General features: G+C 52.9%; 1 protein-coding gene across 3 annotated transcripts in view; it reads left to right on the plus strand.

The window, feature by feature from the left end:
* The first annotated feature begins 3491 nt into the window (after positions 1-3491).
* Positions 3492-27386, plus strand: part of LOC127037070 (cytochrome P450 2A13-like) — a 36825-nt gene continuing 12930 nt past the window's right edge. Inside the window, exons 1-9 of one of the 3 annotated variants that reach the window (XM_050928548.1) lie at positions 3492-3686; positions 4870-5032; positions 7089-7238; positions 9199-9359; positions 9646-9822; positions 10294-10435; positions 11293-11480; positions 12433-12574; positions 13974-14176. In XM_050928548.1, the coding sequence (XP_050784505.1) occupies positions 3507-3686; positions 4870-5032; positions 7089-7238; positions 9199-9359; positions 9646-9822; positions 10294-10435; positions 11293-11480; positions 12433-12574; positions 13974-14155 (1485 nt within the window). In that variant the 5' untranslated portion in view covers positions 3492-3506 and the 3' untranslated portion in view covers positions 14156-14176. Of the gene's footprint in view, positions 3687-4869; positions 5033-7088; positions 7239-9198; positions 9360-9645; positions 9823-10293; positions 10436-11292; positions 11481-12432; positions 12575-13973; positions 14177-27386 lie in introns of those variants that run through there. The other 2 variants (XM_050928546.1, XM_050928547.1) reach the window with 2 other exon arrangements.

The following is a 27386-nucleotide window of genomic DNA, read 5'->3' on the forward strand; positions in this document are numbered from 1 at the left end:
AAATTTCCAGGGGCTGGTCGACACTTAAAAAACTGCAGCTTGCCAGTGTAGCGCTACGATCCTGACAGAACTTCTCCCGTTGGCTTAGCTGCTGCCTCTCGTCAGGCTGGGCTAACGGTGTCGACGTGAGACGCTCTCCTGCCAAACTAGCACTGCTCACACCGGAGCTAGGTCAGTATGACTGTATCACCCGGGGGGGGTGGGTTCCTACTGGCACCTCTTCTTGGCGCCTTTTAAAATATGCCCTACAATGCAACTTTATCGCTTTGGCTGCGTGGTGTTTACCAGCACCTTTCTGGCAGTTTGGAGGAATATGCTCCTGGGAAAAATTCTGCTCCACGTTGTGTTGCTCTAAATCTGGAGTAATTCCACTGGTTTTTTGGGTTTACACTGATTTCCTTGAGAGCAGAACTTGACCCATTTGGGGCGAGTGGGCGAGGTTCTGGATGGAATATAACCCGCACTCTCCTTTTCCAGCACGCCTACCAAAACCTGCTAACCCCTGCCTGGCACGCTGAGCAGCGACGTCTCCTTGTTTTCTTGCACTGTCTCTAGCCGTCTGTTGTCTCGTGCCTTATATTTGGATTGTAAGCCCTTTGGGGCAGGCACTGTCCTTGTGTTCTGTCTTTGTACAGCACCTAGCACCATGGGCACCTGGCCCATGCCGGGGGCTCCTGAGCACTATCATAATGCAAACAATAAATGGATGAAGCGATGCACCGTGGGGCGTTGGGACAGGAAGTGGAATGACCCGCACCCTTCCATCCCCTTCCCACAACCCACGGCACCAAAATGGGACGAGGTGCTCTGTGGGATAGCTGCCTATAATGCTCCACTCCCGACAGTGCTGCAAATGCTGCAAATGTGGCCACACTGCAGCGCTTTCCCTGCACAGCTGTACGAAGACAGCTGTAACCCCCAGCGCTGTACAACTGTAAGTGTAGCCATACCCTGAGTTTTGCACTTCTCAAACTGCGGGTTTGTGTCTCCAGAGATAAGATGCTCGTTAACAGCAAAAATGTTTTAAAATAAATAATATATAGAGGTGAGAAATAACAGACCCAACCTATCGTCCCTCTAAAAATCTGTGTACACAGTTAATCCTTTACGTCTCTCTAAAAGTGCAAAGTTTCAAAAAGTTAAATGAACAAAAGAATGTTGGGGGTGGGATAGATCGGGACAAGGACAAGAAGTGCGGAGATGTTGTTTTGTTAAAATATTATGTTTGCTGTTGAAGAAAAAATATCCAGAATACTTAGCGTTGCTGTTTTAGTTAAATAAAACAATTTAACTGTCTGGTGATGCTCTCCTCCTAATACAGCGTGGCAAGAAAATCCTCCAAATATTAATTGGAGATAATTCACCTCCCAATGACTTCATATAGATCTGCCTCAATTATCTGTAGTAAATGAAATAACCAAACAATCATCCATTTTCTGATACAGCTGTAAAACTAATCTGAAAAGTTTTTAAAAGAAATCACTGTTTAAAAATGGCTAGTGTGTACCTTCTGAACATGAAACCTCCCTCTAGCTCTGAGCTGTGAAGAATATGTCTTAGGGTTATAACAACCAACCAGAGTGCACTTTTATGTGGAAATCCGTGGTTAAATCGAGTCTTCCTGACTAGTGATTGAAATCATGATTTACATCAAATTGATTTAAAACAGATCTACCCTGCATTTGATGCTTCCATTGTCTGTGGGTTTTAAAAGTATTTTGTTGCAAACTGTTGGTTTGGTTTTGAGTGTTTAAAATCCCGGGTTCTTCACTCTGGGCAAAATGTGGGGGTTTGTGAGTCTGTTTAAAATGGGTAAAGTTGTTTGTGATTGAGGGGCATGTGCAGGTGATGGGTGTGGGTTTCTTGCTGCAAAGGGGCTTTGACCGTTTAAACCATTGGGGGTTTCACTAAAGGTGGTTTTAAAACCATTTTTAAAAGTTGCTTTTGATGCTTCAATTGTTGCTGTGTCTGATTTCGGGCATCTGCAGGGGAAAGGGGTGGCATTCTTTAAAAGTGTTTTGTTGCAAACTGGTTGGTTGGTTTTGAGTGCTTTGAAATCCGCACCCTACAGGGGAGAACGAAGGCGGATTGCCCTCTGTACGCGCATCGGGGGACGCCAGGCAGGGAGAAGAGTTGGAGCAGCTGCAGGACAATGTTGGCACAGGAGCTGGCCACGAATCAACAGCGGCTAGGAATGAGGCGGCTCCGAAGTGTCAGAGCCGAGAGGCTCTGGAGCGGCGGGGGGAGAACCCCAGAACTAGCGGGAAAGGGGGGTGTGATGAGCTGCTGCCCAGGATTCTCCGCTGCGGTGGCTGCGCTGGCTGGGGACTGGGCCAGGAGGCTCCTTCCAGCCCAGTGTCTTTGGCTGAGGCTTTTCCAGCCTCGGGTGTCCAGTGTCATCCTGTTCCAGCAGCCCTGCCCGGGGCTGGAGGGAAGCCAACCCTCATTGCACAAGGGGGTTATGTGCCCTGGGGATCCTGCATCCCCTGCTCCAGCAGCCCTGCCCGGGGCTGGAGGGAAGCCAACCCTCATTGCACAAAGGGGTTATGTGCCCTGGGGATCCTGCATCCCCTGCTCCAGCAGCCCTGCCCGGGGGGCGGAGGGAAGCCAACCCTCATTGCACAAGGGGGTTATGTGCCCTGGGGATCCTGCATCCCCTGCTCCAGCAGCCCTGCCCGGGGCTGGAGGGAAGCCAACCCTCATTGCACAAAGGGCGTTATGTGCCCTGGGGATCCTGCATCCCCTGCTCCAGCAGCCCTGCCCGGGGGGCGGAGGGAAGCCAACCCTCATTGCACAAGGGGGTTATGTGCCCTGGGGATCCTGCATCCCCTGCTCCAGCAGCCCTGCCCGGGGCGGAGGGAAGCCAACCCTCATTGCACAAGGGGGTTATGTGCCCTGGGGATCCTGCATCCCCTGCTCCAGCAGCCCTGCCCGGGGGGCGGAGGGAAGCCAACCCTCATTGCACAAGGGGGTTATCTGCCCTGGGGATCCTGCATTCCCTGTTCCAGCAGCCCTGCCCGGGGGGCGGAGGGAAGCCAACCCTCATTGCACAAGGGGGTTATCTGCCCTGGGGTTCCTGCATCCCCTGCTCCAGCAGCCCTGCCCGGGGCTGGAGGGAAGCCAACCCTCATTGCACAAGGGGGTTATGTGCCCTGGGGATCCTGCATTCCCTGTTCCAGCAGCCCTGCCCGGGGCTGGAGGGAAGCCAACCCTCATTGCACAAGGGGGTTATCTGCCCTGGGGATCCTGCATCCCCTGTTCCAGCAGCCCTGCCCGGGGGGTGGAGGGAAGCCAACCCTCATTGCACAAAGGGGTTATGTGCCCTGGGGATCCTGCATTCCCTGTTCCAGCAGCCCTGCCCGGGGCTGGAGGGAAGCCAACCCTCATTGCACAAGGGGGTTACGCAAGAGGCAGCGATGCCAGAGCCCTGCCGGCCAGGGATAAAACCGCCTGCAGCGCTGGATTGCGGAGAAGGGCAGCGGAGCGGAGGAAGCTCCCAGCCAGCCATGGATCTCCTGGGAGCCGTCACCCTGTTCCTGGTCATCTGCCTCTCCTGCCTCCTGCTCCTCTCCACCTGGCGGCAAATGCAGGGCCGGGGGAAAATGCCCCCAGGGCCCACCCCGCTGCCCCTCCTCGGGAACCTGCTGCAGGTCCAGCTCAGCGACATGCGCAAGTCGCTGATGAAGGTAGGTGCGCTCTGCCCGGGATGTCCCGGGGAGTCCTGACCCCTCCACAGCCCCGGGCCGCAGATAATGGTGCCAAGGCTCCAGGAATTACAGATTAATCTTTAATTAACGATTATTTCAAGCAATGAAAACTCGAGGAATACGTCCAACCAAAATTGCCCACCCTACCGCAGAGCCTCCAGCCTGCTTAGTCTGTTGGAGTTTGTTAATTTTCTGTGACGAGCCTGACCCTGGTATTGTTGGCCAAACAGGGCCCGTTTCCCCCTGGAGCTTACCTAATTACACCAAGGAGGCACGGAGAACAAGAAGACGGGTACCACACCTTTATTTTCGTTCAGCTGAGCGGGTGTTTCTTCTCGACTAATGCCAGAGAAGAGCACACCTTACATGGGGGACATAAGTCCCTTTTATAATCAGTAACAAACAACTTTAATAAACGTCATTATACTGACCTATAGATAACAGGTCACACAGAATACATGATTATTTTGGGGAAGGGGATACAAGATACATCTGTTGCGGATACATTTATCATTTTGAAGGGAGTATAAGGTACATACCTTGACCTTTGGTATTACATATCTTTGAGGATACATGAAAAAACAGCTGCATAAACTTTTGTGCCAAGCGGACTAATTAGTAAATAGCTGACATGGTTAAATGAGACTAGATACATGTCTTGTCCTGGATTCCCAGGTTTTGCTTGTTATTCAAATCCCTAGGCCCCTCTTTGGGCTAAAGCCAGGGAAAGAGAGGAAGATACAGGCCTGGGCCTGTTGATTTTTAGGCCTTTTCTATCAGTATCTCTGGGTGGGGCTGGGGAGCTGTGTTGGGGAGAGGCGCAGGGAGTATCGGGGGGCAGAGGCGGGGCATGGAGGGATGGAGGAGAGGCAGACTGGGTGGGGTGGGACGGGGTTTGCTGTCTGAGGGAGAGGGGCAAGGGTTGGGGGTGTGGGGCGGGGGGTCATGGGGTGGGAGAGCATGGGAAGGGAAAGGTGGTGGGCTAGGCGGGTGCAGAAGGGGAGGGGAGGGTAGGTGGATGGTGGGGGTGTGGAGGGGTTGGTTGATTGGACAGGGAGAGTTGGGGGTGCTCTGTGGGGAGCAAGGAGGGGCAGGGCACATGTCTCTGTGTGTCCCTGATGCTTCATTCCCATGTCTCACGATGTCTCCATCTCCCTCTCAGATCAGTGAGCGCTACGGCCCCGTCTACACCCTCCACCTGGGACCCCGGCGGGTGGTGGTCCTGTGCGGCTACCGGGCAGTGACAGAGGCCCTGCTGGACCAGGCCGAGGACTTCGGTGGGCGTGGGAAACAAGCCACCTTCGACTGGATCTTCCGTGGCTATGGTCAGTGGCGTCTGTGGGAGGGGAGCGAGCCGGGGGTAGCAGAGGGGGCAGGTCCCGGCCAGGGCTGCGGCTGGTGAAAATCTTGCAGCTCATCCACTTAGTCCTGACCTGCTCCAGCTGGAGACGTGCCCCAAACTTGGGGCAGAGCGGAGCAGGGGGCTGGCGGGGCTGTTCCCAGCAATCCCGGAAATATCTGTCTTTATGTAACCACTGATCGACGCAGGGACCAGCCTCCCACCTGTTAGATCCTGAGTCAGATCCACCGCTCAGCTCTGCTGGGCTATGCAAGGGGAACATCTCCATGGGTACAAAGTGAATTTTTTTAGGGCAAAAGCTCTCCTTTAGAAGGGGGCGGAAAGTCAATGAAATTCCCTCCCCTTTTATATTTCATTCGGCGTCATTTCTATTTGTTTTCAGTGAAAACCTCCTTGAAGTTAAGAAATGAGGGGATAAAAAATGAAAATGTGGAGCCCTCAAAGACACGTGAATGTGCAGGAGGAGCAGACTAGGGACACGGGGTTCCCAGGAAATTCTGCCCCATCAGAAGGGAAATCATGTCTTACTGATCTGTTAGAGTTCTTTGAAGGGGTCAACAAACGTGGACAAGGGGGATCCAGTGGACACAGTGTACTTAGATTTCCAGAAAGCCTTTGACAAGGTCCCTCACCAAAGGCTCTTATGTAAATTAAGCTGTCATGGGATAAAAGGGAAGGTCCTTTCATGGATTGAGAACTGGTTAAAAGACAGGGAACAAAGGGCAGGAATTAATGGTAAATTCTGAGAATGGAGAGGGGTAACTAGTGGTGTTCCCCAAGGGTCAGTCCTGGGACCAATCCTACTCAACTTATTCATAAATGATCTGGAGAAAGGGGTAAACAGTGAGGTGGCAAAGATAGTGAAGAGCAAAGCAGACTGTGAAGAACTTCAAAAAGATCTCACAAAACTAAGTGATTGGGCAACAAAATGGCAAATGAAATGTAATGTGGATAAATGTAAAGTAATGCACATTGGAAGAAATAACCCCAACTATACATACAATATGATGGGGGCTAATTTAGCTACAAGAAGTCAGGAAAGAGATCGTGGAGTCATCATGGACAGTTCTCTGAAGATGTCCGCGCAGTGTGCAGAGGCCATCAAAAAAGCAAACAGGATGTTAGGAATCATTAAAAAGGGGATAGAGAATAAGATTGAGAATATATTATTGCCCTTATATAAATCGATGGTACGCCCACATAGACTCATAGACTTTAAGGTCAGAAGGGACTATTATGATCATCTAGTCTGACCTCCTGCACTCTTGAATACTGTGTACAGATGTGGTCTTCTCACCTCCAAAAAGATATACTGGTGTTAGAAAAGGTTCAGAGAAGGGCAACTAAAATGATTAGGGGTTTGGAGAGGGTCCCATGTGAGGAGAGATTAAAGAGGCTGGGACTTTTCAGCCTGGAAAAGAGGAGACTAAGGGGGGATATGACAGAGGTCTATACAATCATGAGTGATGTGGAGAAAGTGGATAAGGAAAAGTTATTTACTTATTCCCATAATCAAGAACTAGGGGTCACCAAATGAAATGAATGGGCAGCAGGTTTAAAACAAATAAAAGGAAGTTCTCCTTCACGCAGCGCACAGTCAACCTGTGGAACTCCTTGCCTGAGGAGGTTGTGAAGACCAGGACTATATCAGGTTTAAAAGAGAACTGGATAAATGCAGGCTGGGTAAGGAAGGGAGTCCCTGGCCTCTGTTTGTCAGAGGGTGGAGATGGATGGCAGGAGAGAGATCCCCCTCGCCCCCCTGCGGATATTTCAGGGCACGAACTGGCTCTCCATATTATATGTTTGTTCAGCATCTAATGCCGTTGGATCCCAGCCACCAGCTGCCCCCATGATACAGCGAATAAATAAATCTGCAGCCCAGCTCGGGGCAGGACTGGCCTGCAGAAAGGGTTCTCATTAGCGTCCCCTAGTGGTTGATTGCATTGTGGGGTACTGCAAACAGCCCCATTTGGGCCCCTTGCATCATGGTCTGGTTCCTTGCTCCTTCCCCCACCCTCCAGGAGTGGCCTTCAGCAATGGGGAGAGGGCGAAGCAGCTGCGCCGCTTGTCCATCACCACGCTGAGGAACTTTGGGGTGGGCAAGCGAGGCATCGAGGAGCGGATCCTGGAGGAGACTCATTTCCTGCTGGAAGCCTTGCGGGGCATGAAAGGTTTGTCTGTGTCTTGTTCCTCCAGTGCCGGGGCCACGTGAGTCAGGGGGATTCCAGATCCCCAGCTGGTGGGAACTGCCCAGAGCTCCACTGGGGTCAATGGGGGCAGACCCCCAGCTGGTGTGAACCACCCAGAGCTCCACTGGGGTCAATGAGGCCAGACCCCCAGCTGGTGCAAATTGTCATCACTCCGTTGACCTCGACACCAGTTTACACCAGCTGAGGGTCTTACCTGTGGATCTTTGTAAAGATGGGCAGTGTCATAGCGCCCATTGTGCAGGTGGGGAAACTGAGTCACGGAGTGGGGAAGTGCTCACCCCGTAGGCCAGTGAGTGGGGTTCCAGCCTAGGAGGTGTGGGCTCAAATCCCTGCTCCACCTGATTACCTCTGTGACCAGGGCGCCACCATAGGATGTAATATGTAGCCTGCGTATGTGAGGTGTCAGGACATGTGCAAAGCTGCCTGCGTGTCTGGCAGGGAAGGGGAGCAGAAGGCAAACAGGTGGGCCAGCGATCTGAGCAGATAAACAGACAGCTGGGTCAGCAAACGAATCTCCACGCTAGGCAGAAAAAGCCTTGGTCAATATTGGATGAAGGACTTTGGAACTGTGGATTTAAGGCTTGCGTGCTGGCGTGTTGGTCTCTTGCTGACTCGCTGCCTGGGGTCCATCTGGGTGACGGGCTCAGACGCTGGCAGAGCTGGGGAGAGAACCGGTGGCTCACAAGGGCGGGGCTAGTTTTCCCCCACGCCACCTCGCTGCCTCTGCGTGGCACTGCGGGGTCGACCCTCCAGGTGCAGTTCAGCCAGGTGTAATATGTCGGCCCCCACGAACGCTCAGTGCGTTTTCTGGTGGCCCTCTCCCTGTACAAAAAGAAAGGAGTAGGTCCAATGAGAAATCAAGATCTTGAGACTGACAGTCCCCTGGGCCAATGGGGAGAGGCCACTGCTGAAGGTCAGCCTGATTGATGGGGCAGACCAGCCAATGAGGGAGTTAAGAGCCCGGGGGCCCATCCTCCATGTGAGCGGGAGCTGTCAGAAGCAGAGGAGGGCAGAGCTAAGGGGAAAGCAGCTAGGCTGGAGGCAGAGCTGGGGAGCTGGAGCAGCCGGGACCCGGGGCAGCGCAGAGCAGCCACGCCGAGGCGTAGCCCAGGCCAAGCTGCAAGGGGAGCCATAGGGCCAGAGCTGGGATAAGAGGCACCGGCCAGGCCACACGTAACCCTGCAGCCAAGCGTGGCGAGTGGCTGGGGCGAGCCAGTGGGGCCCTGGGCCAGGAGATGTCGCCAGACCAGAGATCTTGCAGACTGGACTCAGAGGGGGGCTGTGACCCAAATGGGGGGGCGACGCTGGGGAGAAGAGTCCTGCCACCTGGCATCTGAGCGAGTGGGCACTGCCAGAGCAGGGGTCTGACCCAAAGTCACCACAGCAGAGCCAGGGTCTGGGACAGGTGAGGAAAAGGCGGTGAACTGGTCTCACATCCCAGAGCCGGCCGGTTGCAATGTCCCCGTGCCCATGCGGCGGGGTCCTTGTTCCCTACCTCTCCCATTGCACCAGAGTTCTTACAGGTATTTCATAGGGTTAGGGTTAGGGATAGGTTTGAACGTAATGCTCGGATCCGTGGGTCGAGGAAGCGAGGACCCCGCAGTGAAGACACTCTGGCCCCTCTCCGAAGTGACCCTGAGGAGAATCAGGGTGCAGCCCCCCAGAATCTGGGGCCCAGCCCTGTCAGGGTTATGAGGGCGCTGCTGCGCGGGAGGGTGAAGGAAGTGGGGGCGAGAACTCGGATCCTGTGGCCAGCCTGTGTGCATAGCAGGACCGTTCCCCTGCTGACACACGCGTGAAGACGGCAGGTGGTGGGGCAGGAGCGACTCGGGGAAGCTGTGGGGTCCATGGAGAGGAGACGGTCCGTGGCACAGCCCCCCAGCTCACCTGTGCCCCACCCAACGCTGGTTGTACCCCCTAGGTTTGCCCTTTGACCCGACCTACTTCCTGAGCCGCACAGTGTCCAACGTCATCAGCTCCGTGGTCTTCGGGGACCGGTTCGACTACGAGGACGAGGAGTTCCTCTCTCTCTTGTACATGATCAATGAGAGCTTCCGCTTCACTGCCACAGCCTGGGGGCAGGTACGCCAGGGGGGCGCCCCAGGCCATGTCTTACAGCTCCGAGACGTGCCTGCCCCGGGCTGCGGGATCAGGGGGAGCACTGGTTAGCTAGGGGAGCAGAGGGGGATGCGAGAACGCTGGGAGGGCAGCGAAGAGGAAAACCTGGGACCTGCTGTGATGGGTGTGAATGAGCTGGACAGTCTGAATGGGGAGAGATGGACAGACAGAGGGGTGTGGCCGGGGATGGCTAGATCACCTCTCAACCCACCCTATATTCAGCGGGGTCTTTGCTTTCCCTGCCCCCCAGCTCTATGAGATGTTCTCGGACACCATGTGCTACCTGCCCGGCCCCCAACGCGCAGCGTTCAAGCAGCTGGCAGGGCTGGAGAAGTTCATCGAGAGGAAGGTGAAGGCGAACCAGAAGACCCTGGACCCCAGCGCCCCTCGGGATTTCATCGACTGCTTCTTGGTCAAAATGCAGCAGGTACCGGCCGTAGCCGGAGGGGACAGCTCAGCTTGGTCGGCGTCAGGCCTGAGAGACCAAACAGCCCGATCGTAACCAGGGGTTCAACTGGTAATGGGGTCTGTTCAGGCGTCAAACCTTCTGGGGCAGAGAAATCGAGCCCCAGAGATAGTGAAGAACAACACACTTTGGTGAAAGCACTGGGCTGGAACTCAGGAGATCTGGGCTCTGACCCCTGGTGTGGCCTTAGTCGAATCACAGCATTGCACTGTGACTCAGTTTCCCCATCCATACAGTGGGTGGAGAGCCATCCTCTCAGACTGTAAGCGCCTAGGAGCAGGGATTGTCTTTTGCTCCACTTTTGTGCAGCATCCTGAAGTGGGGGGGGGGGGCCTGCTCCCGGCTGGCGGCTGTGAGCACAGTGAATCTGAGCTCAGTCACAGCCCCGGAGTTCTCTCAAATGTCCCTTTCTTCCCCTGTGGTCTTTTAAAGGAAAAGGAAAATCCTTCCTCTGAGTTTTCCCTGAAGAACATTGTTCTGACGGCGCTCGCCGTCTTCTTCGCGGGGACGGAGACGGTCAGCACCACCCTGCGCTACGGCTTCCTGATCCTGCTGAAATACCCGGAGATCGAAGGTAACTGCAAAGGGAGGACAAAGGAACCACAAAGGGCCAGATCCTCAGCTGGTGTAAATCAGCCAGACTCTTGTGAAGGCAGCAGCGGTTCCTCCATTTGCACCATCTCGAGATGGGGCCAGAGAGTCACAGCTCAGCAGTGAGTTTGACATGGGAGCAGGGTCCTGTTTGTATTGCTCCATCGTGAGTCAAAGGAAGCCAGCGGTCAGGGAACGCCAGGTCAGCCGGGCCAGCGTGACTATGGCAAGCTGAAATGCCAGGGGTTGTATTCTGACCAGTCAGTCCAGAGTTAACCACTGACTGCAATGGGCCGGGCCAGATCCTGATCTCAGCTTCCACGGGGTCAATCCAGAGTCACTCCCTGACTGCGGCAGGGTCAGGGCCGGATCCTGATCTCAGCTCCCTGGGGTCACTCCAGAGTCACTCCCTGACTGCAATGGGGAGAAGGCCAGATCCTGATCTCAGCTCCCTGGGGTCACTCCAGAGTCACTCCCTGACTGCAATGGGGCAGGGCCAGATCCTGATCTCAGCTCCCTGGGGTCACTCCAGAGTCACTCCCTGACTGCAATGGGGCAGGGCCAGATCCTGATCTCAGCTCCCTGGGGTCAATCAAGAGTCACTCCCTGACTGCAGTGGGGTCGGGGCCAGATCCTGATCTCAGTTCCCTGGGGTCACTCCAGAGTCAGTCCCTGCCTGCAGTTGGGACAGGGCTGGATCCTGATCTCAGCTCCCACGGGAAGATTGGTGGAATTGGCAGTGTCCCCAGGTGGCCACAGAGCTGCATGCCAGCTCCATGCCAGCCCACACTGAGCCGTCAGCACGGGGGCCCCCTTTAAGCTCTGCTGATGTCTCTGCAGAAAGGATCCACGAGGAGATTGACCGGGTGATTGGACGGAACCGGGTCCCGAGCATGGAGGACCGGAGCCAGATGCCCTACACCAATGCCGTCATCCATGAGTTCCAGAGGTTCTGTGACGTCATCCCCATGGGCCTGGCACGCCGGGTGACCAGGGACACCCAGTTCCGGGGATACGCTATTCCCAAGGTAGGGTCCTGGGGCGTCTATCCCCCACCCCGCCCCATGGCTGTGCAGGGCTCAGTACTGTCGCTTTCTCTGGAGTCCAGCGCAGTGCCGCAGGCAGGGCAGTGCACCGGGCTCGATGCTGCCTCTGGGAAGTCGGGTCACCTAATGGGCATGGCGCCGGACTGGGACTCACGAGACTTTGTTTCTATTCCCAACTCAACTACTAGCTCAGCATGTGATCTAGGGCATTGCCCCGTGCCTCAGTTTCCCCCACATGTTAAATGAACAAACGGTGTTAATGACTCTCCAACACTTTTCTATTTACACCGGAAGCCCTTTGGGACAGGGAATATTACTCCCTTTGTCCAGTGCCCGGCACAACGGGGCCCCGATTGCAGCTGGGGCCTCTGGGAGGTGCCGTAATACACCTAACAATAACATTCATCCATGTGGATAAATACCCTTAGCCTGACCTCTAGTGCCATCTTAAAATGCACACGGTGGGTACGGAAAGCCTGTGCACATCAATACAGGCACAGCCGCTGAGGGCCTGGTCCAGTATTGTTATTAGTAGTATTTTGTATTCCCATCGTGCCGAGGAGCCGCAGTCACGGACAGGACCCCACCGCGCTCGGTGCTGTACAAATACACACAAAAGACACCGCCCCATAGAGCTCGCAATCTCAGCTTTAATCTGCAGGGGCAGCGTGGTGAGAACGAGGAGTCCGGACTCCTGGGTTCCCTTCCCAGCTCCGGGCGGAGCCGAGTGCAGTAGCTAGAGCAGAGGGCGTTGGGAGACAAGTGCCGAGACGTGAACGTCGGATTGTGGCCTGACCAGGTTCCTGCAATTTAATATTTGCTTTTGCTGCAAATTCCTCCCGTGGCTGAAGACGACCCTGAATCGTGCCCCAACATCCGCGCTGTGGGTTATCTGTGTATAATCACTGCTGCTTGTCGCCTTCTCCTCCCCCAGGGGACGGAGGTGTACCCGATGCTGGGATCCGTGCTGTATGACCCCACGCAATTCAGAAACCCCGACACCTTCGACCCCGGCCATTTCTTGGATGGGAACGGCCAGTTTAAGAAGAGCGACGCCTTCGTGCCCTTCTCAATAGGTACGAATCCCTCCTCAGAGCTCGGTTCCCAGCGTCCCAAGCAATGAGATCCGGGCCTGGCCTGGCCGCCCGGCCGCTAAACCTCACCCTGCATGGAGAGAATTGTGAGGCCAGATCGCCCCTTGGTGTAAATCAGTGTCACTCCAGTGGAGTCAGTGAGGCCAGATCTCCAGTCGGTGTAAATGAGTGTCACTCCACTGGAATCAGTGGGGTCAGATCCTCAGCCGGTGTAAATCAGTGTCACTCAACTGGCGTCAGTTGAGTCAGATCCTCAGCCGGTGTAAATCAGTGTCACTCCACTGGAATCAGTGGGGCCAGATCCCCAGCCGATGTAAATCAGTGTCACTCTACTGGAGTCAGTGGGGCCAGACCCCCAGCCAGTGTAAATCAGTGTCACTCCACTGGAGTCAGTGAGGCCAGATCCTCAACTGGTGTAAATCAGTGTCACTCCATTGGGATGAAGGACGCTGTTCACACACACTGCGGGGTAGGTGTGCGCTGAAGCCCGTTGGGCTTCATTTAACATTTAACAAGGGGCCTTGTGAGCAGGGTCCGATCAGTTAGATGATCCCAACAGGCCCTTCTGGCCAGAGAATCTGGGTCCTGAGCGTGTTATTTCTCTGTCCTCCTGGGTCCTCACAGTCCATCCCAGCTCAGTATCATTAAACAGGGCGATGGGGGTAATTCTACATTGGCACCTTTATCGGCGAAACACAACCATGTCACAAATTGACATCCATGTTGCCAAATTGTTTGTGTTGGAAAGAAAGGAGCCAGAACTCTGAACAAATCATAACGCTGCAAGACTTTCTAAACCAGGCATTTCCATTTTTCATTGAGAAACTAGTTAGAGTTTCAAAATTTCCTCTAACTTTTTTTAGTCAAAAATGTTTGAAACGAAGCCAAAGGTGGATAAAAGTTTCATCTCAGCTCAACTCAAATGTTTCATTTTGACTCAATCGAAACTTGGATTGAGTCAAAATGAAACGTTTCAGTCGGGCCGAGATGAAATGTTTTCCAACCGTTCGATGTGACGAAAATCTCGAACCGTTTCATTTTACTTCGGTGCGAAACAATGTTTTTTCCAGTTTTTCTGAAAAATCCATTATTCGCCCAGCTGCAGGGCAGAGAGCACCCATCCTTTGAACCAGGCCTGTGAGTGCTTCTCCATCAAAGTTGGGCCTGATGAAAACCACTAACCCCTCCCAGCACAGGAATGTCATGCGGCTGCCCCCTCTACAGATCTTCAAATGAATGGCACTCAATTTCCCCAGCAATCCCCACTGCTCCAGACTGGGGCAGAGTTTGGACAAGGGGTGAGACCCGCTCCCAGAGTCTCCCCTGCCCCGGGCACCCTGCTCCGGCCGGCCCATGACGCCTCCTTTGTCCTCTCTCCTAGGGAAAAGGTATTGTTTCGGGGAGATGCTGGCACGCATGGAGCTCTTCCTCTTCATCACCAGCATCCTGCAGAACTTCCGCTTCTGCTCCCCCGTGGAGCCCAAAGACATCGACATCTCCCCGAAGCTGGTCGGGTTCGCCACCCTTCCCCGCAGCTACGAGATCTGCCTAGTCCCGCGCTAGCAGCCCCATGGAACAGACTCATAGACTCATAGACTTTAGGGTCAGAAGAGACCAATATGATCATCTAGTCTGACCTCCTGCACAAAGCAGGCCACAGACCCTACCCATCCACTTCTATAACAAACCCCTAACCTATGTCCGAGTTATTGAAGTCTTCAAATTGTGATTTGAAGACCTCAAGCTGCAGAGAATCCACCAGCAAGTGACCCGTGCCCCATGCTGCAGAGGAAGGCGAAAACCCTCCAGGGCCTCTGCCAGTCTGCCCCGGAGGAAAATTCCTTTCTGACCCCAAATGTGGCGATCAGCTAAACCCTGAGCATGTGGGCAAGACTCACCAGCCAGCACTCAGGAAAGAATTCTCTGCAGTAACTCAGATCCCTTCCCATCCCACATCCCATCACCGACTACTGGGCATACTTATCTGCTGATAATCAAAGATCAATTGCCAGAATTAATCTATCCCATCATACCATCCCTTCCATAAACTTATCAAGCTTAGTCTTAAAGCCAGATATGTCTTTTGCTCCCACTGCTCTCCTTGGAAGGCTGTTCCAGAACTTCACTCCTCTAATGGTTAGAAACCTTCATCTAATTTCAAGTCTAAACTTCCTAGTGTCCAGTTTATATCCATTTGTTCTTGTGTCCACATTGGTACTAAGCTTAAATAATTCCTCTCCATCCCTAATATTAATCCTCTGATAATATTTATAAAGAGCAAGCATATCCCCCCTCAGCCGCCTTTTGGCTAGACTAAACAAGCCAAGCTCTTTGAGTCTCCTTTCATATTGTTGTACCAATTATATTAGACTAGTAAAAACCAGCAGGATCTTATTAAAGAGGAGAAGACATTTGTCACATTTATTGTCAATACCATAATAAAATAAAAGATAACAGCAAACAATGTTGTTTGGCTACTTATTCCTATGATTACTTATATATATATATCTCCATTCACACAATAATTCATACAGGTTCTATATAGATATTATAGTTACCAGCCTAAAGTTGCTTGTGACAGAATACTGGCCAGGTCCCCTGTACACAAGAGTGGAGCCGAGTCCGGGTCAGGTGCACCTGATGCTCCTGGAGGTTGGCAGCAGAACCAGAGGCTCAAAGTGCTCAGTCTTCAGAGTCCAGTTTTATAGGGATTTTTCCCTAGGTTAGTTCATGGGAGTTCTTTCATTCTGCTGTTGCTAGATCAATCAGCAGGTGGCTGGCTCCATTCTGTCAGATGTTTGTTAGGTGCTTGGGGTGGATTCCAGTTCGCCCTCCGGGGGTCATCTGCTTGATTCCACTTGACACCTTCTTCGGTCGACACTGAATTTTTCAGGCTGGTAACTCCCTAACCATTCATTCGTCATTTAAACTAGGCACTCATTCACATACACCTTTTTATCTTTAGATAAGAATGAATTTACAGAGGTGAGGGTCTCTATTTGTGGTAATTATACAGTTTTGCCTGAGGCATAGGGTCAATTGACGGCTTGCGCAGTGAGTCAATTACCCAATTTAGCAGCTTACAGAGTCAATTCACAGCTCCCGCGCTGAGTCAATTGACCAATTGAGCGCTACAAAGTTTCACTTAGAGAACAGGCGCTTAGAGTCTATTGACATTTAACAAGTTTTATACAAAGTATCTCTTTGGCTTCACACAGACACAGCTATTTCTAACAATAAATCATTACAAATCTACTTCTAACATAAACCTTAAGTTCTAAAGTATCACTTAACAATAAATCAATAAATCATTTCTCACATAAACCATGTTTAATATAAACCTTTAAATATCCCTACAATATGACAGGTTTTCCATTCCTCGGATCGTTCTAATGGCCCGTCTCTGAACCTGTTCCAGTTTGAATTCATCCTTCTTAAACATGGGAGACCAGAATTGCACAGAGTATTCCAGGTGGGGTCTCACCAGCGCCTTATATAACGATACTAACACCTCCTTATCCTTGCTGGAAATACCTCGCCTGATGCATCCTAAAACCGCATTAGCTTTTTTGACGGCCATATCACATTGGCAGCTCATAGTCATCCTGCTATCAACCAGTACCCCAAGGTCCTTCTCCTCCTCTGTTGCTTCCAACTGATGTGTCCCCAACGTATATCCAAAATTCTTATTATTAATCCCTAAGTGCATGACCTTGCACTTTTCACTACTAAATATCATTCTATTACTATTACTCCAGTTTACAAGGTCGTCCAGATCTTCCTGTATGATATCCTGGTCCTTCTCTGTGTTAGCAAAACCCCCCAGCTTCGTGTCATCTGCAAACTTTATTAGCACGTTCCTGCTTTTTGTGCCAAGGTCGGTAATAAAAAGGTTAAATAAGATTGGTCCCAGAACCGATCCTTGAGGAACTCCACTAGTAACCTCCTTCCAGCCTGACCGTTCACCCTTCAGTACGACCCGTTGTAGTCTCCCCTTTAACCAGTTCCTTATCCACCTTTCAATTCTCATATTGATCCCCATCTTTTCCAATTTGACTAATAATTCCCCATGTGGAACCGTGTCAAATGCCTTACTGAAATCGAGGTAAGTTAGATCTACTGCATTTCCTTTGTCTAAATAGTCTGTCACCTTCTCAAAGAAAGAGATCAGGCTGGTTTGGCACGATCTACCTTTAGTAAAACCATGTTGTAATTTGTCCCAATTACCATTGACCTCAATGTCCTTAACTACTTTCTCCTTCAAAATTTTTTCCAAGACCTCACATACTACAGATGTCAAACTAACAGGCCTATAGTTACTCGGATCACTTTTTTTCCCTTTCTTAAAGATAGGAACTATGTTAGCAATTCTCCAGTCATACGGTACGACCTCTGAGTTTACCGATTCATTAAAAATTCTCGCTAACGGGCTTGCAATTTCATGCACCAGTTCCTTTAATATTCTCGGATGAAGATTATCTGGGCCCTCTGATTTTGTCCTATTAAGCTGTTCAAGTATGGCTTCACCTCAGATGTGGTAATATCCACCTCCATATCCTCATTCCCATTTGTCATCCTTCCATTACCCCTAAGCTCCTCATTAGCCTCATTAAAGACTGAAGCAAAGTACTTATTTAGATATTGGGCCATGCCTAGGTTATCCTTAACCTCCACTCCATCCTCAGTGTTTAGCGGTCCCACTTCTTCTTTCTTTGTTCTATAGCCATATAAATAAGAAGAAAACCTTTTACTATTGGTTTTAATTCCCTTTGCAAGGTCCAACTCTACATGGCTTTTAGCCTCTCTCACTTTATCCCTACATGTTCTGACCTCACTAAGGCAGCTTTCCTTGCTAATCCCACCCTTCTTCCACTCCTTGTAGGCCTTCTGCTTTTTCTTAATCACCTCTCTGAGATGCTTGCTCATCCAGCTTGGTCTACAACTCCTGCCTATGTTTTTTTCCCCTTTCTTGGGATGCAGGTTTCTGATAATTTCTTCAGCTGTGACTTAAAGTAATTCCAGGCCTCCTCCACATTTAGATCCACAAGTTCTTCAGTCCAATCCACTTCCCTAACTAATTTCCTTAATTCTTTAAAGTTAGCCCTTGAGAAGTCAAAAACCCTAGTCCCAGATCTATTTTTGTTTATCTTTCCATCTAGTTTGAACTGAATTAGCTCATGAGCCTCAACTGGAGTATTGTGTCCAGTTCTGGGCACCGCATTTCAAGAAAGTTGTGGAGAAATTGGAGAGGGTCCAGAGAAGAGCAACAAGAATGATTAAAGGTCTTGAGAAAATGACCTATGAAGGAAGGCTGAAGGAATTGAGTTTGTTTAGTTTGGAAAAGAGAAGACTGAGAGGGGACATGATAGCAGTTTTCAGGTATCTAAAAGGGTGTCATCAGGAGGAGGGAGAAAACTTGTTCACCTTAGCCTCCAATGATAGAACAAGAAGCAATGGGCTTAAACTGCAGCAAGAGAGATTTAGGTTGGACACTAGGAAAAAGTTCCTAACTGTCAGGATAGTTAAACACTGGAATAGATTGCCTAGGGAAGTTGTGGAATCTCCATCTCTGGAGATATTTAAGAGTAGGTTTGTCACGGAGTGTGGGGGAGTCCGGCCCTGCACCCCTCTTCCTGGGACCCACAGTGACTCTCAGTCAGCCAGTAAAACAGAAGGTTTATTGGACAACAGGAACACAGGTTACAGCAGGGCTTGCAGGCACAGTCAGGACCCCTCCCTCGAGTCCTTCTGGGCTTTCAGGGTGCTTGGATCCTAGCTGGGATACCCTGAATTCCGCCCACACAGCCCCAAGCCCAAACTCAAACTGCTTCCCTCCTGCCACTCCCTTCCGTTGTCCCCTTCCCGGGCAAAGGTGTTGACCTTTCCCCTCCCTTACCTAGCTCAGGTTACAGGCTCTGGTATCGTCCATCCCCTAAAGTCCTCCCCTGCTCTCCCACTCCCCACACAGACAGCCCCTACTGCATCACATCTCTCCCCCCTTCGAAACTGAACTGAGCGGGGTCACTCTGCCCAGTGACCTGGGGAAGTTCAGGGCCCCCTCTCCGGGACAACGCATCCGCTGTCAGGTTGGCACTTCCCTTCACATGGACCACGTCCATGTCATAGTCCTGCAGGAGCAGGCTCCACCTCAGGAGCTTGGCGTTGGCTCCTTTCATCTGGTGCAGCCAGGTCAGGGGAGAGTGGTCGGTGTACACGGTGAAGTGTCGCCCAAAGAGATATGGCTCTAGCTTCTTAAGGGCCCACACCATGGCCAGGCATTCCTTCTCGATGGCCGCGTAGCTTTGTTCCCGGGGTAGCAGCTTCTTACTCAGGTACACGATGGGGTGTCTCTCCCCCTTTTCATCCTCCTGCATTAACACCACCCCCAGTCCCGTGTCTGAGGCGTCAGTGAACACCATAAAGGGTTTGTCAAAATCTGGGTTTGCCAGAACTGGGCCACTAACCAGAGCCTCCTTCAGCGCCCGGAAAGCCTCCTGGCACTGCTCAGTCCAGATCACCCTGTCTGGCTTCCCCTTTTTGCACAGTTCAGTGATGGGGCCGGCTATGGCACTAAAGTGGGGCACGAACCTTCGATAGTACCCCGCCATCCCAATAAAGGCCTGGACCTGCTTTTTGGTTTGGGGAGCAGGCCAGTCTCTGATCGCCTCCACCTTGGCTGGTTCCGGCTTCAGGCAGCCGCTCCCCACCCGATGGCCCAGGTAGGATACTTCAGCCATCCCCACCTTGCACTTCTCAGCCTTTACTGTTAACCCAGCCTTTCGGAGTCGGTCTAGGACTTGTTTAACCTGGGACATGTGGTCCTCCCAGGTCTGGCTGAAGACGCAGATGTCGTCAATATACGCCACGGCAAAACTCTCCATCCCCCTCAGTAGCTGATCCACCAGGCGCTGGAAAGTGGCCGGCGCTCCCTTGAGGCCGAAGGGCAGGGTCAGAAACTCGTAGAGCCCCAGAGGGGTGATAAAGGCCGATTTCAGCCTGGCATCTGCGTCCAGCGGCACTTGCCAGTAGCCTTTGCTAAGATCCATAGTGGTGAGGTACCGAGCACCTCCCAGCTTGTCTAGGAGCTCGTCAGGCCTGGGCATGGGGTAGGCATCAGATACGGTGATGGCACTGAGCTTTCGATAGTCCACACAGAACCGGATTGACCCATCCTTCTTGGGGACTAGCACCACTGGCGAGGCCCAAGGGCTGGAAGACAGCTGGATCACCCCCAAAGCCAGCATGTCCCTGACCTCTCTTTCAAGATCCTGGGCAGTTTTACCAGTGACCCGAAAAGGGGAGCATCTTATAGGGGGATGTGACCCGGTCTCCACCCGGTGGACAGTCAAATTAGTGCATCCAGGCTGGTTGGAAAACAGCTGTCGGTACAGATGCAGCACCCCTCTGATCTCAGCGTGCTGGCCCGGGGTCAGTTGCTCAGAGAGGGGAATCGCCTCCAGGGGGGAACCAGCTTTTGTCCCAGGGAATAGATCCACTAAGGGGTCATATCCCTGCCCCTCCCAATGTCCACACACGGCCAACACCACATTCCCCCTGTCATAGTATGGTTTCACCATGTTCACATGGTGCACCCGACGGGGATGTGCCCGGTTTGACAGCTCCACCACATAGTTTACCTCATTCAGTTGCTTGATAACCTTGAAGGGCCCTTCCCAGGCGGCCTGGAGTTTGTTTCTCCTCACGGGGATAAGAACCATCACCTGATCCCCGGTGGCGAAGGCACGGGCTCGTGCTGTGCGGTCATACCAGACCTTCTGCCTCCTCTGGGCTCGGGCCAGATTCTCCCTGGCCAGGCCCATGAGCTCGGCCAGTCTTTCCCAGAAGGTCAGGACATACTCCACCACTGACTCTCCCTCGGGAGCGGCCTTCCCCTCCCATTAGTCCATCATCAGGTCTAGGGGCCCCCTCACCCGCCTTCCATACAACAGTTCGAAAGGTGAAAACCCAGTTGATTCCTGGGGTACCTCCCTGTACGCAAACAGCAGGTGAGGTAAGTACTTGTCCCAATCTTGCGGATGCTGGTTCATAAATGTTTTTAGCATCATCTTCAGCGTCCCGTTGAACCTTTCTACCAGCCCGTTGGACTGGGGGTGATACGCTGAGGCCCAGTTGTGCTGGACCCCACATTTCTGCCATAAGGACCGGAGCAGGGCCGACATGAAGTTGGACCCCTGGTCCGTTAAGACCTCCTTGGGGAACCCCACCTGGCTGAAAATTGTCAGCAGCGCATCTGCCACTGTGTCTGCTTCGATAGAGGACAAGGCCACCGCCTCGGGGTAGCGAGTGGCAAAATCCACCACCACCAGGATGTATTTCTTCCCTGACCGGGTCGTCTTGCTGAGAGGTCCCACTATGTCCATGGCTACCTTCTGGAAAGGTTCTTCTATGATGGGTAAAGGCCTCAAAGCCGCTTTCCCCTTGTCCCGGGCCTTCCCCACCCTCTGGCAGGGGTCACAGGATTGGCAGTACTGTCGGACATGGGTAAAGACCCCAGGCCAGTAAAAGTTCTGTAGCAGCCTCTGCCTGGTGCGCCGGATTCCCTGGTGCCCTGCGAGAGGGATGTCATGGGCCAGGTACAACAGCTTGTGACGGAACTTCTGGGGAACCACCAGCTGCCTCCTGATCCCCCATGACTCTACTTCCCCTGGGGGAGCCCATTCTCGGTACAGGAACCCCTTCTCCCACAGGAACCTCTCCTTGCAACCTCTCCTCATGGTCTGTACCGCACTAAGGTCAGCCCGGTCCCTGTGCTTCCGCAAGGAGGGATCTTTCTGCAACTCGGCCTGGAACTCAGCAGCTGGGACAGGAATGGGGACCGGCTCTCTCTTGCTGGCTGGGTCTGAGGCCGCAGCCTCTCTGCACCGTGCCCCTGGGCGTTCCCCGCTCCCTGAGTTAGGGTCCTGCACCTCAGGTCGAGTACCTTCCCCGTTGTCGGGGAGCAGTGCCATTGGCCGACTCTGACTACGAGTCACGACCAGGGCACTCTGGGTGTTACTAGGCCAGTCCTCAAGGTCCCCTCCCATTAACACGTCAGTGGGCAAATATTGGTGTACCCCCACATCCTTGGGGCCCTCCTTGGCCCCCCATTTCGGGTGTACCCTTGCCATGGGTACCTTGAATGGGGTCCCGCCCACGCCCATCAGGGTCAGGTAGGTGTCGGGCACCATCCGATCTGAGGCCACCACCTCGGGCCGGGCCAGCGTCACCTCTGCGCCCGTGTCCCAGTACCCAGTGACCTTCCTCCCATCCACTTCCAGGGAAACAATGCACTCTTTCCGGAGGGGCAGCCCCGCGCCCACCCGGTAAACCAAAAACCCGGAACCGGGAGCATCCACAGGTGGTATGTTGCCAACCCCCCTTTCCTGGGAATGTAGCCCCTCCTCCGATTGGGTTTTTACCCAGTCCACCCTCTGCGGGTTGGGTCTGCTTGGTCTGTCCCTGAGCTTGGGGCACTGGGCCCGTATGTGACCTCATTGGCCACAGCGATAGCAGCCCATATCTCGTGGGTCCCCTTGAGTGGGTCGGAGGGACCTGCCGCTGGATGTTCCCCTTTTGGGGGGGTTCTCCATAGGCCCCCTTTGGGAGGTCCCATGATGACTCTCTCTCTGCGTTGAGGCAGGCCTGCTCCTTCGAGACTCCTCCCTGCCATCCCCTGCCCGACTGTCCACAAATTGGTCGGCCAGCTGGCCTGCATGCTGCGGGTTCTCCGGCTTCTGGTCCATCAACCACAGCCTCAGGTCGGACGGGCACTGCTCGTACAGGTGCTCCAGTATAAATAGGTCAAGCAGATCCTCTTTAGTTTGGGCCCCAGCTGTCCACTTGCGGGCATACCCCTGCGCCCGGTTGACCAGTTGTAGGTATGTGACCTCACGGGTTTTACGCTGGCTCCGGAACTTTTTCCGGTACATCTCAGGAGTCAGCCCAAACTCACGGAGCAGGGCCTGTTTGAACCGTTCATAGTCCCCTGCCTCCGCCCCTTTCAGTCGGCTGTACACCTCCACGGCTGTGGAGTCCAGTAAGGGGGTGAGAACTGCAATCCTGTCTGCAGGGTCAACCCTGTGCAGCTCGCAGGCATTCTCAAAGGCCGTCAGGAAGGTATCTATGTCCTCCCCCTCCTTACGCCGGGGCAGCAAGTGCTTATCAAAGCTCTTTGTAGGCTTGGGTCCCCCCTCACTCACCGCAGCCGGGGCCCCACTGCTCCTCAGCCGGGCCAGGTCCAGCTCATGTTTACGCTGTTTCTCCTTCTCCTCCCACTCACGCTGGCGCTGGTTCTCCTCATGTTCACGTTGTTTCGCCTTCTCCTCCAGCTCTCGCCTCTTTAACTCGAGCTCCTCCCGTCTCAGCTCCCTTTCATATTCCAGCCGCATCCGCTCCACGGATGCCGAGCGTTGCCGGGAGGATCCCCTGCTGGGGGGTGAGCTTTGCCGTGAGGCTCCCCTGCTGGCCGGGGGTGTCACGGTGCCCTCGGTATACACTGGGCTCCTCCCCGCCCTTCCTCTATGCCTAGGAAGGGGGGGTCTCGGGAAGCCCTCGTCTGCCGGCTGACCACTCCCAGCAGGGACAGTCACTGGTGCCTGCGCTGCATCTGCTCGGCTGCTTCCCTCAGACACAGGGCTCCGTTCATTCATGCGGTCTCCCTGCTCCAGCTGGGCAATCAGCTGGTCCTTGCTGAGCCTCCCTGGGTGCAGCCCCCTCTGCTTACACAGCTCCACCAGGTCACACTTGCGTCACTTGGCATACATCTTCCTGCTGGCCACTCACAGGCCGGGGTGCTCGCCGCTCCCCACGGTTTCCAGGGGGACTCCTAGTGCACCAGCCCTTCGTGAGGTCACCACCTCTCTGCCAGGGTCGAGCTGCAGACTCCTCCGCCCCTGGGACCGCTCGCTGCAATCCCTCGGGGGACCCTGTTACTGCAACGTCCTTCTCACTGGGCACACACTCCCAGGGGTTAACCACCCCTTCGTTTTACTGCTCCCCAGTCACTTACTGCAGGAAGCGCCGTCCACGGGGTGCAGTATCTCCCGCCGCTGCCACCAGTTGTCACGGAGTGTGGGGGAGTCCGGCCCTGCACCCCTCTTCCTGGGACCCACAGTGACTCTTAGCCAGCCAGTAAAACAGAAGGTTTATTGGACAACAGGAACACAGGTTACAGCAGAGCTTGCAGGCACAGTCAGGACCCCTCCACCGAGTCCTTCTGGGCTTTCAGGGTGCTTGGATCCTAGCTAGGATACCCTGAATTCCACCCACACAGCCCCAAGCCCAAACTCCAACTGCTTCCCTCCTGCCGCTCCCTTCCTTTGTCCCCCTTCCCGGGCAAAGGTGTTGACCTTTCCCCTCCCTTACCTAGCTCAGGTTACAGGCCCTGGCATCGTCCATCCCCTAAAGTCCTCCCCTGCTCTCCCACTCCCCACACAGACAGTCCCTACTGCATCACAGAGGTCCTCACTACTCACCAAAACCAAATCTAAAATGGCATCCCCTCTTGTTGGTTCTTCAACTACTTGTTGAAGAAATCTATCAGCTATCGCATCCAGAAATATCTGAGTCCTACTATTCTTACTTGCACTTGTCCTCCAGTCTATATCTGGGAAGTTAAAGTCTCCCATGATCACACATTTCCCATTAGTGTTTACTTCATTAAAAACATTAAAGAGATCTCTATCCATATCCAGATCAGATCCCGGCGGTCTGTAGCACACCCCAAGCACTATCTCAGGGGAGGCTCTAGTAGCTTTCTTTCCCAGTGTGATTTTTGCCCAGACAGACTCTGTCTTGTCCATTCCATCACTTCTTATTTCTTTACAGTTAACCTCCTCATTGATGTACAAGGCTACTCCACCACCTTTGCCTTTATTTCTGTCTTTCCTAAACAGCACATAGCCTTCAATACCTGTACTCCAGTCATGACTACTATTCCACCACGTTTCTGTTATCCCTATAATATCCGGTTTCACTTCCTGCACCAGTAGCTCTAGTTCCTCCATTTTGTTCCCTAGGCTCCTCGCATTAGTGTACAGACATCTTAATTTTTGCCGTTTGGCTTCACTGACATTCTTTACCCGGTTAGGCACAGACATTCTACCACCAGCATCATCTGTTAGTCTGATATCTACACTACCCTTCCTCCTTATGCCAATTCTTCTGTCCACGGCTGTATCCCCTCTTACTTTGTTTTCCTCACTCTCAAGGTTAAATTCCGGCATGGAGATCACCTGGACATCTCCCAACCATCTCCCCCAAATTTCTAGTTTAAAGCTCTCTTAATCAGTCGGGCGAGCCTCCATCCTAGAAGTCTATTTCCCTCCTTACTCAGGTGATGTCCATCCCGAGAGAACAGTCTTCCGTCCATGTATGCTTCCCAATGGCTGTCCATCCCAAAGCCCTCCTTATAGCACCACTGCCTGAGCCATCTGTTGATCGCCATAATCTTGTCACACCTTTGTTGCCCTTCCCTAGGAACCAGCAGAATCCCACTGAAGATCACCTGAGCTTTGGGGAGGGAGGGAAGGGAGCAACCTGGGGATGGGGAAGGAAAGACCCAGCCGTGTATCATGTTGAGAACTAGGCCCATCAGAAGAAGGAGCCAAGGGGGTGAATCTCCTGGGGAATCTGGCTGCTGTTTTCCTGCTGCACAAGGGAACGAGGTCTCCCCTAATGAGACACTGTCTCTGAGGGTTCGTCTACATGACACACCAAACTCGACCTATAGGTTGCCAACTTACAGCCATGGTGCATGTCCACCCTACCCTCACCAGGGGCGCTTCCCCCCACCTACGAGGGGCAGTGTAGGGGGCTGAAAGCCTAGTCTCTCTGCCCCGCTGGCAGCTTCCTCCCAGGAGCGGAGCTGCCCCACAGGCTCCCGACCAGCTTTCCCCCTGCTCTGCTCCCTGTTCCCTGCCGGGAGCAGAAGCACGTCTCTCGGGGCTTCTCAGCCTCCCCCAGCCCACTCCCCGCCAGGAGCTGGGCATCCCTGTCCATTTCACAGCTCACATGGCTTGCCCAGCTCTTGGCAGGGGCTGCTTGGGCATCTCATCCCGGCTCACAGCCGGAAGCAGTGTCCAGCCACCCAGCTCTCCAGGGGAGCGGGGCTGGGGAAGGGACTTTCCTGTCAGTTTCACCACTCCTGCCATGCAATTGACGAGACAGCTGATGTAAGGGAGGCAGGTCTGTGTAGTAAGACACTCACATCTGTGGGGCGAAGGCTGTAGTGTGGACACTGACATCATGGGACCCACACAAGCTGCCTTCTGTCAACCTAACAGTGCAGTGTAGACCTGGGTTCAGTCTCTCTCTCTCTCTCTCTCTCTCACACACACACACACACACACACACATATACAAAATTCTATTCCAAGCATCTTGCAGATTGTGTGCAACTTTGGGGATCTTTCGATTTGGTGAAGATTGGTGGTGGGGGGCATTTACAAACAGGGGGAATTTCAGGGCAAACAAATATGTTGCCAGCCAAATTTCAAAATTCGCAGTATCTTTCCAAAATCCAATTTTGGGCCTTCTCAGTTCAGGCTCTTTAGAGGGTGGGGAAGTGAATTGTGTTGAAATCCCACAGTTTTAATGGGGAATTTAGAGGTGAAGGTTTGTACCAGGCCCCAAATTCGACAGGTTCCCTTTCAAACAGAAACCTTTTCCCATAGCTGTACCCTCCGATTGGCATATGGCTTCAGATGGGGTGGTGATCATTTGCGTGAGGGTGCCAGACTTCGGCTTGCTCTCGGCACTGGGATGAATCTGACCTGCCACTGTCTCTCCCTGGAGTGTGCATCCGTCACTGGTCATCTTTTAAAATAAAGCTGCAATGCAACTTTCTCTTTCCCCTTTGTTACCCGGTATTCACAGCAGCCGTTGCTGAGCGCCTGGAGGAATACGCTCCTCGGGAAACTTCTGTTCTCCGTTATGTCCGTGTAAACCTGAGGTAACTCCACTGACCTTGGTCTCACTCAGGCCGTTTACACTGATTCACCCGAGGTTTTTTCTTTCAGTTTCTCACCAGAATAAAAACCCAACAAATAAATTGTCCCAGACCAAAAACCACCCGAACAGAAATGAAGAAAACCAGCCTGCCATTTGAAACAGTTTTCGGTTAGTTCCTCAGAATGGCTTTACATCCAAAACGCAGTTTGTCCAGTTTTCATTGTTTAATTCTTCAGCTGTTTTTTTAAACGCTTTTTTGTTTGTTTTTTATAAACATCTAGCTACATTTCAAACCAAAGCATCATTTTGAAATGAAAAGTCGAGGCATTTCATTGCGAACAGATGGACACAAACTTTTTCAACTTTAAAGGGGGAAAAAATCAGGTTTTTTGTGGCTGGAACTATTTGCTGAATTGGACCCACATTCATGACTAGTTTTGGTGCCCTGAAAATGAACTTTGGGGCAAATTTACTATGAGCTGAAAACATTTTGCCCGGCTCTAGACATGACTCAGAGCCCATCTTGGGGATTAACTTCCCAGTCTAGCTTGCCCGTCTGCCCCTTGCTTTCCTGTATTGAATTCCACCAGCTTCCCCTACGCCTCCCGCAGCGCCAGGCGAGAAGAGGCCCAGAATGTGCACAGCTCAGCTGCGAAGCAAAGCTGGCGTAACTCCCAGTGCAGACAAAGGGAACTGGGGGCTCCTTCCAGTCCAATGTCCTTGGCTGAAGTGTTTCCAGGCTCGGGTGGCTAATATCCCCCCAACCCCCAAGCACGATGTTTGGTCAAGGTGGGAGTGGCCCGATAGTGTTGTACATACAAAACTACAAAGGATCTTTTCAGGGG

The sequence above is a fragment of the Gopherus flavomarginatus genome, chromosome 18, assembly GCF_025201925.1.
Source record: "Gopherus flavomarginatus isolate rGopFla2 chromosome 18, rGopFla2.mat.asm, whole genome shotgun sequence".
NCBI lineage: Eukaryota > Metazoa > Chordata > Testudines > Testudinidae > Gopherus > Gopherus flavomarginatus.